General features: G+C 38.7%; 1 protein-coding gene across 2 annotated transcripts in view; it reads left to right on the top strand.

Moving 5' to 3' along the window:
* gripap1 (GRIP1 associated protein 1) overlaps positions 1-18,853 on the top strand; it is a 55,456-nt gene that overhangs the window by 12,728 nt on the left and 23,875 nt on the right. Inside the window, exons 15-21 of one of the 2 annotated variants that reach the window (XM_084389122.1) lie at positions 722-814; positions 13,843-13,977; positions 14,275-14,370; positions 15,324-15,536; positions 15,711-15,824; positions 16,117-16,194; positions 17,616-17,711. In XM_084389122.1, coding sequence (XP_084245248.1) covers positions 722-814; positions 13,843-13,977; positions 14,275-14,370; positions 15,324-15,536; positions 15,711-15,824; positions 16,117-16,194; positions 17,616-17,711 — 825 coding nt within the window. The remainder of the gene's footprint in view (positions 1-721; positions 815-13,842; positions 13,978-14,274; positions 14,371-15,323; positions 15,537-15,710; positions 15,825-16,116; positions 16,195-17,615; positions 17,712-18,853) is intronic. The other variant, XM_084389123.1, reaches the window with a different exon arrangement.

The following is an 18,853-nucleotide window of genomic DNA, read 5'->3' as shown; positions in this document are numbered from 1 at the left end:
AATGTGCAACAAGCAGATAAGGGTGAAGAACCTCCCTATTCTGTTTTTCCATTCAGAACTGCTTGACTGGGTCACTTCTGTTTGATGTGGAGTTTCTAACTTGGCCTGTTTTCTTCTCTCTTCTTTTCACTTGTTTTGGGCGTTCTACTTTTTCTATCTCTTGCCCTTGTTCACCCCCTTGGGCTTTATTCTTTCTGAATTCATCTTCAACACTCCCCCTACAATCCCGTGCTGTTGTTTCTTCATGATTTTTTTTTGTACTTTTTTCCTTTTTTTTTCATAAAATTGAATCTTTTTTTGTTCATTTGAATTTTTTTTTTCTGTATTCTTTCATGCTTTTTCTTTTTGTTTGTTATTCTGTATTTTTTTATTATAAAATATTCCTATTCTAATTATTTTATTATTTTTATTTTGTTCATTCCAATGTTTTCTTTGTTAATTATTTCATTCTCTTATTTGTTCAATTGTTATTTTATTCTATTTATTACATTCATATTTTGTATTTTTCAAATACAATTTTTTATTTTTTTTATTTAATTCATTCTAATTTTCTTAATTTTTTCGGTTTATTTATTTTATGTTTTCATTCTTTCTTTGTACTCTTGTTCTTTCATTCATTATTTCATTTGTTCTTTATTCTTTCGTTCTTTCATCTTTATGTTCTGCTTTATTCTTTTCTCTCTCTCTCTCGTGGGGTGGTTTTGTTTGGGCGGAGCTACAGGTAGCGTGTCAGAGCGCGGTCAGTCAGGAGCAGGTGGAGGGCATGCTGAGTGAGAACGATGCTCTCAGGACAAATCTAGCGGCCCTAGAACAGGTACCTGACCATGATATACAGCATCACGACCTTCATCAACATAAGTTCCTGCATCCTCTTAACTCAATGACCATGTCTGGTCTAACACGCATGATCTTTGTGTAGCACTTGTTTGGATTATACAGTAATTAATTAGTAATTAAGTAGTTTTTTCTGCTGCTTTATTATTATTATTATTATTATAATACAGATAATATTTGAATTCTATCAGAAGGACTAGGGATCGCTATGGAGACGGCGGGTTAGCATACGAAGTAACAGACAGACACAAGATTAATTTAGAAATATAATTGTTTAAATTTAATTTGGACGAAAAGTAGAAAGTCAATAAAATAAAATAAATGACAGAAACACAATAAACAATAAAACTGACTGCAAATTTCCACCTCGAGTGCACTCTTGTCGGTGTTTTCACATATATACCCACATAGTCAGTTCAACATTCAGGAAAAATAAAATAAATGAAACAGACAGAATATCACAAAAGAGTATAATCTCTCTCTCAAAGGGATTTCAAGTGTCTCTCATGAAAAGTTAAAGGTCTCTCAATTCTGGGTGATAGTTGACCATACACCCTCAAGAGGAAAAGAAAAAGAAACTGTTCTTTAAATCAAGTTTGTCGTTCAATGCGGTTTCAGTGGAAACTCAAGGAAAGGATATCGGGCCTCCTCTCCACCACGCAATGTCTTCTTTTCTACAACTGGGTTGGCTCGCCATCAAACTCGCAGTCTACAGGATGTTACAGGAGGTCGTGCAGATCTTCACGAATCAAGAAGGAAGAAAAAAAAAGAAAAAACAAAGAAAAAACAAAGGAGAGAAAAAAACCTGGCCTGATCACAGACCAGAACATTCATTAAGTACATTTCAAAATAAGTTCCACATCTAAGATCCAGAATAACATCTAATACACAATTAAAATTTCTTCACGAACTAATATAATCACATTCGTTTACCTCTAAATCACTAGTTCTCTTTCATACAGACACGTAGCCAACAATGGTGACGCTGAACTCTGAAATGAACAAATAATAACCATGCGGTTCACTATGACCGCTCAAACTTAAGTAATTACATACTAGTACATACAAATATCTTTTTCTTCACAGAACTGCTTAACTAAGTTACCTTTATGATCGATTTTTTTCTTTTGCTCTCACTCGGGCGCACCTCGTGTGTGATCGTAAAATGGCGTCGATGAACTGCAATGTGCAATGGCCATGCGCTCTCACTCAGGCGCACCTCGTGCGTGATCGTTAAATGGCGTCAGTGAACTGCAATGTACAATGACCATGCGGTTCACTTTAGACATTTGTTACCACTCGGATCAAAATACAATTTTTAAAGAAAATAATCAGTCCACAGCAACTAATTTAATGTTTAGTAGCAGTAATTCTATCCTATTATGAAGGATTAGTCTTTTATTTTCATTAATTATGTGATACTGACTCACCAATAATGATTTATTCCTCTATTCAGTCGGCTTCTTGTTCAGAATGCATCAAATTAACTATATCTCAACTTCTCAATACTTTTTTTTAAAAGATTTTTAACCTCAGATACATAAAATGGATCGCAACGGTGGGATTGCGTCTGCTCTTCTCAATCAAGCTTGTCTCTTCTGTCATCGCGCATGCTCGTCGACACATGACGTTAATGACAAGAGAGCTCTCATTGGTTGATCGCTGAGAATTTATTTTAGAATATATTCACATATTTTTCTTAATATTCTTAATCTTAATAATCTCTTATCGACTTTTATTAAGGGAAAATCATATAACTAAATTGTGTAAATTAAATATTAACTTTATTTAACCTGTGTTACATTCTCCCCTCCTAAATTCATGCAAGTCCCTTTGCATGTTCTGCTCGGCTGACTGGTGACCACACCGTGTAAACCATTAGGCAGCAAGGGAAGGACATTCAGAGTTTCATCTCCACCAAGAGATTTAACAAAAGCTGAATTCAGACCTTGGAACAAAGATTGGACCACATATATTAATGGGTTTCCTGGCTGAAAATAAGTAAGTCGCTCTGGTTCTCCTCTCGGTCTAACGGAACGCCTCGGTAAGGTGTCTATCTCATCTTCTGATTGTTGTTCGGCTTTTTCACAAACACCTGAACTTTCAACAACACTGGTTACTTCAACTTCATCAACAGAACTGCCCATTACGGCTTCGACTTGGCCCTGACCAGGTAAATTACTCTGTCCAAGGGTGCCGGAAACATTAAGAGGTAAGTGCTCATCGAGTGTGTCGACAGGTAAGTATTCACCAGGTTTATCAACTGGTAAGGCTTCAACAAGTAAATTACTACTTTGGTCGCCCTGCAAGGTGTCGCCAATAGGGAAAGATTGTTCGGCCGAGTTATCAGTAGAATCAGCGTTCACTGTCTCTCTTTCCGTACAGATATCATGAACTGTAGAGAAATGTGCTGTCTCTATACTTGGAGTATGGCTGTACTCGCAATACGAATTTCCTTCTTCGGAATCAGAGAGACAAGTGTCATCAATTAACGGAACCTTAGGATTCTGTCGTGTTCGAGGTCTTGAGATGGATTCGTTTAGAGTGGGTGGTTCAACTTCGGAAGACAGTAAAAACCCACACGGGAGCAACATATCTCTGTGAAGAGTACGCAGAGGACCGTCCTTTCTCTCTGGACGAACAGTATAAACTGGCAATTCAGCTGCCTGACTCACCACAACATACACCTCAGACTCCCACTTGTCTGCTAACTTATGCTTCCCGCGTAGCCTAACGTTCTTCACCAACACTCGATCACCAATCTCCAAAGAGCAATAAGTTACAGATTTGTCAAACCTAGCTTTGTTTCTTTCTGCACTTTTTGACATACCACGTGACGCAAGCGAATAACTTTCTTTCAGATTGTTTTTTAGATGACTGACATACTCCGAATGAGACTGTCGTGGACCATCTTGATACGGCAACCCAAAAGCAAGGTCAACGGGTAACCTGGGTTGACGTCCAAACATCAATTCGTAGGGAGTGAACCCAGTGACCTCATGTTTCGTGCAGTTGTACGCATGAGCTAAAGGTTTTACGAAATCTCTCCAACGAACCTTGTCTTTTTCTTCTAAGGTACCCAACATACTGAGCAGGGTCCTATTAAAACGTTCGACAGGATTTCCCCTGGGATGATAAGGGGTTGTTCGGGTTTTCTTAATACCTGCCACCTCACAAAGCTCTTTGATGGTGCGCGATTCAAAATCTCGGCCCTGATCGCTATGAAGACGCTCGGGGAACCCATAGTGCACAACAAAATTTTCCCAAAGACATTTCGCTACCGTTCTTGCCTTTTGGTTGGGTGTGGGGACTGCCACAGCATATTTGGTAAAGAAGTCAGTGATTACCAAGATGTCTCTCGTGTTACTTTTGTCTGGCTCTAATGAGAGAAAATCCATACAGACCAACTCTAAAGGTCTTGTGGCTTGGATATTAACCAACGGTGCAGCTTTTTGAGGCAATGATTTCCTCCTCACACAACGACCGCATGTCCTGATCTTTTGTTCTACCTCCGCAGCCATCTTCGGCCAGTAGAACCGAGACCTTACCAAGTCTAGAGTTCTCTCCACCCCCATATGACCCATACTGTCATGCAAACTGGTCAATACAGAGGGCCTCAGTTTCTCAGGTAGCACGAGTTGATAAGTAACTAATTCCTCTACCTGCCGTTTCCGGTAAAGCACCCCACTTTTTAACTCAAGACGGTTCCACTCTCTTAGAAAAAAAGGAAGATCTGGGAGTTCCCTCCTGACTGTTGGTGGAGGCTTTTCTCCCGACTCTAGGCAAGATACTACTTCCCGAATGACTGGATCTGCCCTTTGATCATCACCGAGGTTCCCTGACAGGTAAGATACAACAGGTAACCCCTCAAAATCACCTTCTTGTTCGTAACTATCAGGTACAGCATCAGGATAAAGTGCAAGAGATTCAACAAACGCAGCACCACACCCAACGTCCGTTGGCTGTCTGACCAGATGTTTCTCACATATAGCCTGAACTACTTCACTTGCGGTGTCACAAGAATCTGCAGCTTCCGTGAGATGATTCTGCATAAACTGTTGAATTCGTTCGTACTCTTTTTGAGATAAAGGATTTTCGGGCAACTGTTCCTGTGGTCGCCTTGATAGACCATCAGCATCAGCATTTAGCTTGCCTGCTCTGTACTGTAACTTAAAAGAAAAAGTGGAAAGGGCAGCAAGCCACCGGTAGCTAGTCGCATCTAGTCTCGCCGTGGTTAGAACATACGTTAGAGGGTTGCTGTCGGTAATGACGGTGAATTGGCTACCATACAGATAGTCTCTAAACTTTTCAGTTACTGCCCATTTAAGGGCAAGAAACTCAAGCTTGTGCGCCGGGTAATTGGACTCACTGCGGGACAACCCTCTACTTGCATATGCAATGACTCGCATCCTCCCTTCCTGTTCCTGATACAAGGCTGCTCCTAAACCCTTGGTGCTGGCATCTGTATGTAGGAAATAGGTAAGTTTAGGGTTTGCAAAGCCCAACACAGGCGCAGTAGTTAGTTTGTCGATAACAGACCGAAACGCTTCCTCACAAAGCGGCGTCCAACGGTTTCCGAACGACTCTTTAGGGTTATGGTATGGACCCTTACTCTCACTCCGTTTACCACCTTTCCTAGTCGGCGGATACCCTACAGTCAAGTCGGTGAGTGGTTTCACAACCCTAGAATAATCTTTAATAAATCGGCGGTAATACCCCGAAAAGCCCAAAAACGACCTTAACTCTTTAAGGTTTGTGGGACTCGGCCAGGTTTTTAAGGTTTGTACTTTCTCTGGATCGGTCTCTACTCCACGCTCTGACACTATGTGCCCTAAATAACGTACAGACGTCTGAAAAAACTTGCACTTTTCAGGGGCGAGTTTTAGCCCATACTCTCTGAGCCGAGAAAGAACTTTTAACAGCCGTCTTTCATGCTCTTCCAAAGTTTCAGAAAATATGATCAGATCGTCCAGGAAGACAAGTACTTCCCTGAGATTGATATCCTCCATACACTTCTCCATCAATCTCTGAAAAGTACTTGGGGCGTTAGTGACCCCCTGAGGCATGCGATTAAACTCCCAAAACCCCAGGGGGCAGACAAAGGCGGTTTTAGGTTTGTCTGCCTCTTCCACCTCTATCTGGTAATACCCAGATTTCAAGTCGAGAACGGAAAACCATTTTGATCCAGTTAAAGCGGAAAACGTCTCCTCGAGATTGGGTAATGCATATGCGTCTTTAACTGTTTGAAGATTTAACTTCCTATAGTCTATGCACAACCGTACATCTCCATTTTTCTTCCGCACCACTACAATAGGCGAAGAAAAAGGGGATTCAGACTCGCGAATAACGTTGCTTGCGAGAAGATCGCGCAGATGTCTGCGGACGGCTTCCAGATCTTGCGGATGGATAGGTCGCGCCCTATGTTTAAAGGGAGTTTCATCGTGCAGATGTATACGATGTTTCACCTTTTGTGTATGCCCAAAATCTAAATCGTGTTGGCTGAAAACATCAGGCATTTCTTTGAGTTTTTCCGAAATCCGGTCCCGCCATTCTTGTGGCAATGGGGACTCACCGAAATTCAAGGCGAAATTAGAATCCTGAGTAGGCAAGTGCTTACTAACAGGGGAAACACTCGGCTGGGGGAGCACGGACTCAACTGCATGCAGCTCTGCTATTATGCATCTTGGGGGAATGGCTATATCGTGCTCGGTTTCGTTTTTTAGTACCACAGGTAACCAGACAGATTGACTAGAAGGAGTAAGTAAGCAGCGCTTCACAAACACACCACCAGGTAAAGAGGATTCAGACGGGTGTTCTACCACTACACACTTATCTATCCCACCGGGTACCGCAAGAGAGCCTTTCACCACGACAGTTTGACCAGCGGACATGACCTCCGGTATGTTGCCTCTTAATCTCACCTGACTCAGAACGCCACTCGTGTTCTGCTTTCGCCTCGTTTCAAGAGTTTTCAAAACCACTCTATACCCAAATAGAGATGGCTGGTGCTTCGGGGATACTGCCACTAACTGCTGCTCATAGAGGATGTCGAGAGTGTTTGTACCTATTAAGATCAAAGGCTGAGTGTGAGACTTTACATCTGGAACGACTAGAGCTACCGTGGCCACTTCAATAGTCGCACCCAAAAACTCCTCAGGGAAAGTGATGTCTACCTTTACGTAGCCTTCGTACGGAACGGAAAACCCATTGGCGCCTTCTACTTCCAAAATATCGTCAAAAGGGTTAATCGGGTGCTCTGAGAGGTGTCGTTCATAAAAAGACTTAGGCACAGTTGTGACCTGCGATCCAGTGTCGAGTAGACAATGACATTTCTTACCAGCTATGCTGACTTCGGCAACACATCTAGCACCAACTAAGCCCTTAGGTAGGTTTGCACTCTGCTTCCTAGGAGCTTGGCATTTCTTGAAGACACGATTTACAATGGGACCACTCGATTTAAGCTCAGTTCCTGTATGTCCCGCGACAGGAACTGCCTCGAGTTTAAATCTACGCTAGTGGAGGGATTCTGTGACTCCCACTGTAACTGTTTCTCCCTTAACAGCCTACGTTTAGTAGCGACAAGCTCGGGGTTTGGCTCAGAACTACAGGACGATGCAATGTGGCCATCCTCACCACATGTGAAACAGTACCACGGTCTAGGTCTATCAGTTGGCTTCTTATTGACCGGAACTACACTCGCAGCAGCCCCTGACTTCCTTTGGTCAGGTGGTGCAGGCCTTTTGACTACCTCTCGCGACGGAGTTCTCTTTGGATGTTTTGGTCGGACTGCAAGATTAGCTAACTGACTCTGCAACTTGACAATCTGCTTCTTTAACTCACGCGTTTCAGTTTCAAGAGGACTCACTCTAGGAGCTTCATCTTGTTCTAACTCAGCAGAAATCCACGCTTTCTGAGAGTGCATAAACGCTCTCTGCTTAGAAGACCCAAGGTGTTGCTTCATTCGAGTTGCTTTCGCAGTATGTCTATCCTCCTCTGTACGAAGCATAAGGAGAAGCTGTGCAAAGGAAGGAGGATTGTTTCGCTTTTGCTCTAGTCGTAGTTCGGCGATCAAGTCATTATCCCAGCAGCCCCTGCAAAACTGCTTTAGGAGATGCCTATCTGCCTCTGCTGGGACAATACCATCTCTTTTGACGGTTGCACTTAAAACTGACTGTAACCTGTACAGATAAGTAGATGGCCTTTCACCTGCATCCTGCAACGTGTTCATGAATTTCGCTAACAATTCGTCCCCGTCCTCCACAGCCCCGAAAGCGGAGTCCAACAGCTGGAGGTAAGCAGAAGGAGGAGATTCGGGATTCAGATGCTTTATAACATCCGCCGCAGGCGGCAAAAGACTGTCTAGTATTCGCCTAGACGCATGCAAATCGGACAAAGACGGATCTTTCAAAATGAATTCGACACTAGAACGCCAAATGTCGTAATCTACCTCGTTTCCAGGCCTAGGGCATTTTCCTGAAAACACTCTGAGCCTGGGCTGTATCTGCCCTTGAGCAACCACTTCACTGCTCCGCACAACATGCTCAACTACTAGCCTTTGGACCTCAGGCGGGTTGAGAAATTTGGACGACGTGCGAAGGGTCGGTTCAATCAAATTGATAGGAGTAGGTTGGGACGGTACATCATCTATCTGACTTGGTGGATTACGAATTGGGTCGAAATTCCCATCCGGAGATGCCCAATATGGTTTCTCACAGGTATTGTCACCAGTACTACCAGAAACGGCAGGCTCTGGTGGGAGGTCAGCACTCATTTGCGACAGCATTTCACTCAGTATAGACTCAAAGTTGTTTCCGCTCAGTTCTGCTATTTCTTTTAATCTGTCCAGGTAGGATTTTGTTATGCTACTACCAAGTTGCTGTGTAAACACACTGGCTAATGCTCTCACATCGCACTTAACACCTGGTTCGCTTGACAGCTGGTGAGTAAACGGCAATTTTGGTCCGAGTGATTGCAACGCTTGATTACTGTTGTACTCAACGATTACGTTTTGGTAGAACTCGGATTCTTTGTCATCGATGCGCACGGTTTTGGCAAATGACCCGTATCGTTTCAGAGCATCAAACAATTCGTCATCGCTCTCAGTGTCTGTTAAACCACTGACTATTACGGAGTTTGGGATAATAATCCCTTCAGCTTCAATAATCTCCATTATCGTCGCTTGCTTAAAAGCAAAAGAGAAAAAAGGAAAATCAAATGTGTAGCTGTTAGTTCTCTGCAACAGCGCCGTCTCCTGGCTGGCTCGCCAAAGTTTATGTAGCACTTGTTTGGATTATACAGTAATTAATTAGTAATTAAGTAGTTTTTTCTGCTGCTTTATTATTATTATTATTATAATACAGATAATATTTGAATTCTATCAGAAGGACTAGGGATCGCTATGGAGACGGCGGGTTAGCATACGAAGTAACAGACAGACACAAGATTAATTTAGAAATATAATTGTTTAAATTTAATTTGGACGAAAAGTAGAAAGTCAATAAAATAAAATAAATGACAGAAACACAATAAACAATAAAACTGACTGCAAATTTCCACCTCGAGTGCACTCTTGTCGGTGTTTTCACATATATACCCACATAGTCAGTTCAACATTCAGGAAAAATAAAATAAATGAAACAGACAGAATATCACAAAAGAGTATAATCTCTCTCTCAAAGGGATTTCAAGTGTCTCTCATGAAAAGTTAAAGGTCTCTCAATTCTGGGTGATAGTTGACCATACACCCTCAAGAGGAAAAGAAAAAGAAACTGTTCTTTAAATCAAGTTTGTCGTTCAATGCGGTTTCAGTGGAAACTCAAGGAAAGGATATCGGGCCTCCTCTCCACCACGCAATGTCTTCTTTTCTACAACTGGGTTGGCTCGCCATCAAACTCGCAGTCTACAGGATGTTACAGGAGGTCGTGCAGATCTTCACGAATCAAGAAGGAAGAAAAAAAAAGAAAAAACAAAGAAAAAACAAAGGAGAGAAAAAAACCTGGCCTGATCACAGACCAGAACATTCATTAAGTACATTTCAAAATAAGTTCCACATCTAAGATCCAGAATAACATCTAATACACAATTAAAATTTCTTCACGAACTAATATAATCACATTCGTTTACCTCTAAATCACTAGTTCTCTTTCATACAGACACGTAGCCAACAATGGTGACGCTGAACTCTGAAATGAACAAATAATAACCATGCGGTTCACTATGACCGCTCAAACTTAAGTAATTACATACTAGTACATACAAATATCTTTTTCTTCACAGAACTGCTTAACTAAGTTACCTTTATGATCGATTTTTTTCTTTTGCTCTCACTCGGGCGCACCTCGTGTGTGATCGTAAAATGGCGTCGATGAACTGCAATGTGCAATGGCCATGCGCTCTCACTCAGGCGCACCTCGTGCGTGATCGTTAAATGGCGTCAGTGAACTGCAATGTACAATGACCATGCGGTTCACTTTAGACATTTGTTACCACTCGGATCAAAATACAATTTTTAAAGAAAATAATCAGTCCACAGCAACTAATTTAATGTTTAGTAGCAGTAATTCTATCCTATTATGAAGGATTAGTCTTTTATTTTCATTAATTATGTGATACTGACTCACCAATAATGATTTATTCCTCTATTCAGTCGGCTTCTTGTTCAGAATGCATCAAATTAACTATATCTCAACTTCTCAATACTTTTTTTTAAAAGATTTTTAACCTCAGATACATAAAATGGATCGCAACGGTGGGATTGCGTCTGCTCTTCTCAATCAAGCTTGTCTCTTCTGTCATCGCGCATGCTCGTCGACACATGACGTTAATGACAAGAGAGCTCTCATTGGTTGATCGCTGAGAATTTATTTTAGAATATATTCACATATTTTTCTTAATATTCTTAATCTTAATAATCTCTTATCGACTTTTATTAAGGGAAAATCATATAACTAAATTGTGTAAATTAAATATTAACTTTATTTAACCTGTGTTACATTTGTACCATTTACTGTTAAAATACACATGTACTAATGCCACTTTCACCAGCTTTAAAGCTATTGCCTATGTACAAATCACTTTCAGTTTACGCCAGTTTGTTTGATGCCATACTTTCTTCTAATTTCTTCTCTTAAAAAAAAGTGTCAATATTTAAATGACGATCATGGTGGTTCAAATAGATACATTGTTTTGCTTTAAGATCTTGTTTTTGTGGTGTTGTAATTTCTAGTCGCAAATTCAGACCGTGTGACTAGTGTCTTATGGAAGTATGGCGGTGTGAAAACTTAAAACAGAAGTTATAAGTTAACAGTCATATTTAAATACTGTGCTTACCCATAGCTGATTAGATTACTTACAAAGTATAGTCCATTACTGAATACAAATGACTAAACTGTAGTTAGTAATTGGGAAGTGCTCGAAGCCGAATAGCTTATTAGGAAAGGCATGGATATAGTGGCTTCAAAACGAATAATGAATTCAACCGAATAATGTTCGGCAGACTATTATTTATCATTTAGTATTATTGTTTTAATTAGAAGATATTTCAATACATTTTATAATTATAATAAAAAATTATTTGCTATACAAGTCTTATTTGTTAAAGGAGTCATAACCTAGTATTACATTGGATACCTACTGCTGTATTATAGTCTTTCAGGCCCTTCTAAAAAAGAAAAGTGGAAAAAAAATAAACACAGACCTACTTTTACCCTTATTTCTGAAGGCATTATTGTCTCGCGAGATCAATGCGATGTTTTGGCTGTCGTGGACGCTCATTTTAATAATGCAAATGAGGGGCGCGTTGATTGGTTGAAGGAAGGAGGGGGGTTGACACGCAGGTAACTTCAGCATTTTGACTGAGACATACATTAACATCGGTAACGAGCTAAAACGTTTGTTGCTATTTTCTCCCACATAGGTTTACCTTTTATTTAATGTCGATTACATTAACGGAGATGTAGTCTACTTATTTTATCAGCTTACAGTGGTTATTGAGATGAGACGTTTACTATCATGTGCTGTTTTTGCCTTGTTTCACGTTATTTAGACATTCAATATTTTTCTTCTTTAGACAGGTAACGTGTTGTTTTTCTTTATGTTTATTATTACTTTACTGTTTGTTTTATTTATCTATGTATCGTTATGTATTCTATAAAAAATCAATACAATGATATGTTGTCATAGTTATATAATATACAATAAAGCGCACACACATAACGATACGCCAGTTGAAAGGGTTGTTGGGACAGCGTCATTAAAAATGAATTTCATCCACTGGTCCCTGATAGTTTCGTCCGATTTTGGGAGATAAAACACATTTACATGTTTTTTATGGCAATCAACCACAGAGCAAGTCCGGTGTGCACTCGGTTTCTCCATCTTTCTCGACTGAACTGAATATGAGGGGGAAAGGGGAAGGCTTCCTGCTGCGGTGTCCATATATGGTATATCCTACTACCTCATGACGTCAAGAGGGAGCTGAAATCAAAATCTCGTATTTGAGTGCGCGTGCACGCGCGCTGGTTTATTTACCCTGAGGTAAACAAACGCTTCACTTTTAAATATCGGCTTCCCGGCCAGTGTATAATCGTTAGTCGATCATAACATACATTGATTCTCGTGGAAAAGTGAAAATTGCAGGTTATGACTCCTTTAAATGAAAACTGAAGGGAACATAATTGCATTTAAAACGGTCTTCCCGTGTAACTTCACAAACTTTCGGTTAAAGCCCTGCCCACTTCTGGATTTATCCAAATACAGTTACAAATAATATGATTCAGATATTGGCTCTGCTGCACAATATTACTTATTACATTACACATTTTAGATAATAGAATTTGACTATTTTAGATTACTTTGGACCTTACTCTTAGCCTTAACTTGTTTATCACAGATTTGAATAGGATAATCTTGTACTATATTGATATAGAAATACAAAGTGAAAAACAAAAGATTGTTGAAAAATTGTCAGCAACAAAATGAAGTGCATTAAACATTACACTACATCAGGGTTTCCCAAACTGGGCTTTTTGAAGGAGCTGCAGGGGGTTTGTGTAAGTTTATGAGAAGGTAATAATTAATTAAATAATAAAAATGTAAAACGATCAAAATAAAACATTATTAAAATTAATTGTTAATGCTGTGTTGCCTCTGACTTGTGTAATTCCACAAAACTAGAAGACTTTCTGAACATACATAAGCAATAGGCTGTTTTGAGAATCAATAAATTATGAATAATTTACTGCCATTTTGTGAGTTTTAAGTAATCATTTAACTAATAAAAATGTGTCTGTAGTCTGATTATGAGTATTTTAAAACGTAATGTAATTACAAGTATATACATTTTGGAATCTGTTTGCGTTATCCAGATTGCATATAATCAGTTATAATCAGCACTGGTTATTACTGTTTTAGCTGATGGCTCACCAGCCAAACTAATTATGCTTATTTATTTTATCCAGAGTGACTTACAATGTATTTAAGGTTTATTAGCATTTCTATGTGCACTTCCTGGGAATAAAACCCATTACCCATTGTGAGCAATGGCTAAATATTAATATTTAAATAAATATGAATAATTTAAGTTGTACTCCAAGGAAGCATAAGGTTTATTTGGCAGGACTTCCACTGCACTTTAACCCTGATTGAGGTTTTGAAAACTTTTCCATGTCTAATATATTGCTTTCTATGCATGTAGTACTTGTGCTAGCCTAGATACTTTGTTTATATATGTTCACACATACATGCATCCGTACATGTATGTATATTGCATCATGCATTAAGGTTTATATTTAGCTTTAAAGCACTCATGGGTACATTTATATTGATATTGGATTCTGCATTGTGCTGAATTGCATTTTTCAGCTGTTCTCTGGTGTTAAGCTCTTTCCGCTCCTTCATAACCCTTCTTTTGTCTTCTGTTGGCATTTTCTCGCTGATAGACTGAGGAAGACTTCATTCAGTTGTCCTTGGTTCTTTAAATATCTGAAACTCAGTGTGTGTTTTTCACAGATCCAAACAGTGAAGACTCAGGAACTGAATTTGTTGAGGGAGCAAAATCTGGCTCTCAACGCAGAGCTTCAGCAGAGACGTACAGAACAGGAGAGCTTCCTGGCACAGAGAGATGATCTCAACTCACAGCTACAGGTATTTTGGTACCTGTTCAATTTTTAAACAACATAGAAAGGCATTTGCAACAATTAAACATTGTATTTCTGTGTAAAGTGCTATTTGATAGGAAGCATATTAGACTATAATATTAGTAGTTCATATTATTTTTCCAATCGTTTTGGAGATTGAGAAAGTCCTTTTTTTTTCTTTAAATGCTAAAAGTACTTTCATTACTTCAGCAGTTACATTTTAATATAGTTAAACGTAGTGAAAAATGTTGCATTTGCATTCAGATTATACATAAAAATGCTTTAACAACTTCTTGGTGATCAGGAGTCAAACCGAGCGAATAGTCGACTTCTGGAGCAGCTCACTGAACTTGGTCTGGAGAAGGACAAGCTACAGCAGGAGTTAGAGGAGGCCAGAAAGGTGATACACACAAACCCCCCTATTTTAGCTTCTGATCCTTTCACAATTCAGTAAATTCCCACTGCAGCAGGTGAAAGTAGTTAAACGTTTGGTGCACTCACCATCTCTCACGTCATTTAAGCTTCTTTAGTGAGTCAGTACACTCTGCTCGTTCTTCCATCAGTTAATACTCTGATCTTTTGACCATCATAATGACTTTATTAATGTCAAATCGGATTTAGACACAAATGGGCTCTGGAAGATTCACCTCTTTTTGTGCACTTTTTCTTCTTCTTCCTCCCTCTAAAATCTGTAATGTTAGTCAATGTTTCTTGCTCCTAACCAGTTTTTACACTTTTACATGATCATTTATCTCTGTCTTTTCGACCATTTGATTTAATCAGGCTTATTTTGCTACATTAATGTAAATCATCCTGAATGAACACACCCTTTTCATTTAAAATCATCATCACTTAAATTCAGTACAAAAATACTATCATGATGTATAAATACTGTTAAAATGTTTTTTTTTTTTTTACATTACAGTAATGTCAATTTGAAAAAAAAATGTCATTAATTATCATGAAAACAATATCACTATAAAAAAATCGTAATGTTAAATGAGGATGAAAAATGATTTGGGGGGGGGCAGTTCGAGAAAAAATGCCTTTGGAGTGACTGTGCTTTGAAAATTTGCAGACCTTTTTCATGCTGAAACAGCAACGTTACACACAAAAGAAAGGTGAAAATGTAACAAAAACAAAAGCATAATAGGACCTCTTTAAAGTCAAGCTTGTCTATAGCATTCTTTATATTAAGTAATAAATTAAGATTTATATCTGTCTAAATACCAGTGTTTGAAGAAGATAGTGCCTTATGTTTTATGAAAAGTTTTATGCTTGAATCTTGATAATGACTGAACCTTTGAAACCGCCACATTTTATTTAAAACTAAATGCCACACTGTCCTGTCAGACTGCAGATAAGCGTAAGGTCATGCTGGATGAACTGGCCATTGAGATTGCGCAGGAGAAATCTCGGCAAAAAGAGGAACTCGGGAACGTGCGTTTGCAGCATGAGAAGGAGGTGCTGAGCATCAGGGGACGCTACGAGAAGGAGCTCCGCGGCCTCCACGAGGACAAGAACCGCATGGAAGAGGAGATCCGCTCACAGCTACGAGATGAGAAAGTAAGGAACCTTTCTGGGCCCGTAACTGAACGTTAGTAGGTCGAGACATGAACTTTCAATAAAGCACTTAACCTCAGGTTGCTCCAGGTGGATTGTTTCTGTACAAAGTGTACTTTGGACAAAAAGGATCTGCTAAATTTCCATTCACAATTGTTTTTTTTTTGTTTTTTTTAGGCTCGTACCAAAGAGCTGGAGGGTCTTCAGCCGTATGTAGAGGAGCTGAAAGCTCAGGTTCAGTCTATGGAGGGGACGAAGGGCTGGTTTGAACGCAGACTCAAGGAAGCCGAGGTGCTGTGTGTTTACAGCCATCTCTCACTGCAGAGCAATGCCAGAGATGGAAACAAATGTCTTTTGTTGTTTACGTCTGGGTACATCAGTATCATTCTGACCACATGATGTCAGTGTTGTTTTTGTCGTTACCATGTTACAGACTTTAAAATGCAAAAAAGGTGAAAAGAAGAGCATTTTTGATGGATTTATTTTTATATAAAAAAAAGCTAAATGTTGCATTAATCTTAAAACGCTCACTCTTTGATGTTTAGTTGATTTATATTTTTGATGCTGTGTGTGTTGTGAGCAGGAGACCATGGAAAAGAACAAACTGGACCATGCGGAAGAGATCCAGCGGGTACAGAAAGATCACACAGGCCAGCTGCAGGTAAACTGTACGTGATGATAAAAACACGTGTGTGTTTAACAACTCTTAATGGAATACAGTTGGCTAAAGCAGGTGAAGTAATAAGCGGTAAAGCTATATATAGCAGATCTTGTCTTTATGGCACATTTGTTGTCTTCAAACATATTCAAGTCTCAGAAACCCTCACATCTGAAGGCTTTATTCTGTCATGTCTCATTGAGTCGATGGATGCTTGCTGTACATAGAATTTTACTAAATGAGCTTAAAAAACGATAAAATGCATGAAATGTTAAGCATTTAAGCTCAAAAGTTAAGCATTTCAGAATGAGGTCATGAGAACCCAAGTTCAAATCTCATATAATTACTTTTGTTTTCATTAAAGTAGCTGGAGTACATTTGATGGCATTTAATTTATGATTCTACTTACCTGAACCAATAAAAGTCCTGGTGGTCTCTATGGCCAGTCCATCTCTGGTGTGACTTGATTTTATACACCTTGATATGATTGGATCGTATAAAGTTGGATATGATCTTACCATTTAATATGATTTTTACCGTGCCTGCACTTCCTTGGTTATGTCAGCATAAAAGAAAAGTTATTTCAGAAGCAGAGTAAGTTGTTTTGATGAAAGATTTTGAGAACTAATTTTATATTCTTTAGAACTTTTCTGCTGACATAACCAAGGCTGCAAATCATTTTATGCAAGCTGAACTTGTCTTTTTTTTTTAGAAAATATATTTGTAAAGAAATATATATTTTAGTCAGTAGTTTTTCAACACCATAAAGGGGTCCACTTTTTTTTTAAAAGAACATCTGAAAATTGCTAATGATAATGAAACAAAGTACATGGAGCAAATCACATGAAACAACTCCCCTATTTCCTCAACCAATGTCCATCTGACTTTAAAGGACAAGTTCGGTATTTTACACTTAAAGGGGTGGGGGGTGGGGTGGGGGGGGAAGCGAAAGAAACCTAAAATTCTCGGGACAGCAGCATGTGTCCAAATTTTAATCTTAACTGTTCTATTTCATCAGAAACGATCTGTGAACAGGGCTTTAAGTGTAAAATACCGAACTTGTCCTTTAAAAAGAATCAGTTTGTTTAAAAAAAAGAAAGAAAAAGTGTTCTATATTATTATAAATAAAAATGTAGTAAGAAGGGGAACCACCACCTTTGTGCATAAAGTTTTTGCCATACAAGTTTAGCTTGCATGGAAGCTGGCATGGCATTATTTGTTGCTTATGCTTATGTTATAAGCATAACCAAAGCCATGTGGGCATGGAAAATTGTATTAACCAATATCCATTTTTAAGTCTGGCAAATCACACACAATAAGACCAGAATATGTATTAAACAAATAAATAAGGTTTATTCTGTTCCGAACTTTTTTCCATTGTGCATTTTAAATGAATGAATGAACATATTTCTGCCCTTTCTCAGGCTAAAGCTGCGGAGGTGGAGGCAGTCAAACAGCAAGTGGCGGAGATGGAGAAAGAGAGAGAAGATCTCAACAATACAATCGGCAAACTCAAACAGGTGTGGGAACAGAATGCATTCTTTTTTCAGGCGGTCTCCTAGTGGCTCTGCTGGAGCTTTAGCTCTTCAACATGATGAGAACCATGTGTTTTTAAGATGCTAAATAAGGCATGACTCAGATATGGAGGATATTATGGGGGTGTGATTGCTGGAGCTCAGCAGTTATTTTTAATGTGACTCAAGAACGATTCGTGACTCATCAGTAGGATGAGATTGTTCTTTGCATGAGCATCTGGTGCTTGCAGCTCCTCTGGGATGTTTAGTTTTCAGAGCTGCAAAATTGGTGTTTCCTTGTCTCATCTGAATATTTTTAGGATGATTTATTAGGACTTTCCTTTTTGTCATTGTTATTATATAACTAAGACTGGTTTACTAAAACTAATATTTAAAGCATCATACACTACTGTTGAAAAGTTTGGGGTCTGTAAGTTTTCTTTTTCTTTTTCTTTTTTTTAAAGTAATTAATACTTTTATTCAGGAAGGATGCATTAAATTGATCAAAAGTGACAGTAAAGACATTTATGATGTTGCAAAAGATTTCCATTTCAAATAAATGCCGTTCTTTTGAATTTTCTATTCATCAAATAATTGTGACAAAAACTGTTTCACAATTTCGCAGAAATATTAAAATAATAAGACGAAACATTTCTTGAGCACCAGATCATCATATTGAAATGATTTCTGAAGGATCATGTGTCACGAAAGACTGGAGTAATGATGCTGAAAATGCAGCTACATATATTAAAAATATATTAAAATAGAAAACAGTTACTTTTAATTGTGATAATATTCCACAATATTACTGTTTTACTGTATTTTTGATCAAACAAATGCAGACTGGGTGAGCATAAGAGACTTTTTTTCAAAAACATTAATCTCATAACATTATTTCTGAAGTTTGTCTGTAAATGAATTTCAGGGTTCATATGGGTGCTTGAAATCCTTGAAAATGCCTGAATTTTGATTTTGTGTTTTCAAGGTTTGAAAAGTGCTTAAATTTTGGATAAAATGCTAAAATTGTAAATGTATTTCTTTCACAACAAATACCTATCTGACTGAATAGTTTGTTTATTAAATGGAGAAATAAAATGCAGCCCTTCAGATACAGAGTGATTTGCGCTACGCTGGCCAGAGCAAAAGTA

This window comes from Rutilus rutilus (assembly GCF_951802725.1).
Source record: "Rutilus rutilus genome assembly, chromosome: 19".
Lineage (NCBI taxonomy): Eukaryota > Metazoa > Chordata > Actinopteri > Cypriniformes > Leuciscidae > Rutilus > Rutilus rutilus.
The sequence above is the reverse complement of the archived record's forward strand: the minus strand, read 5'-3'. Positions and strand labels throughout refer to the sequence as shown.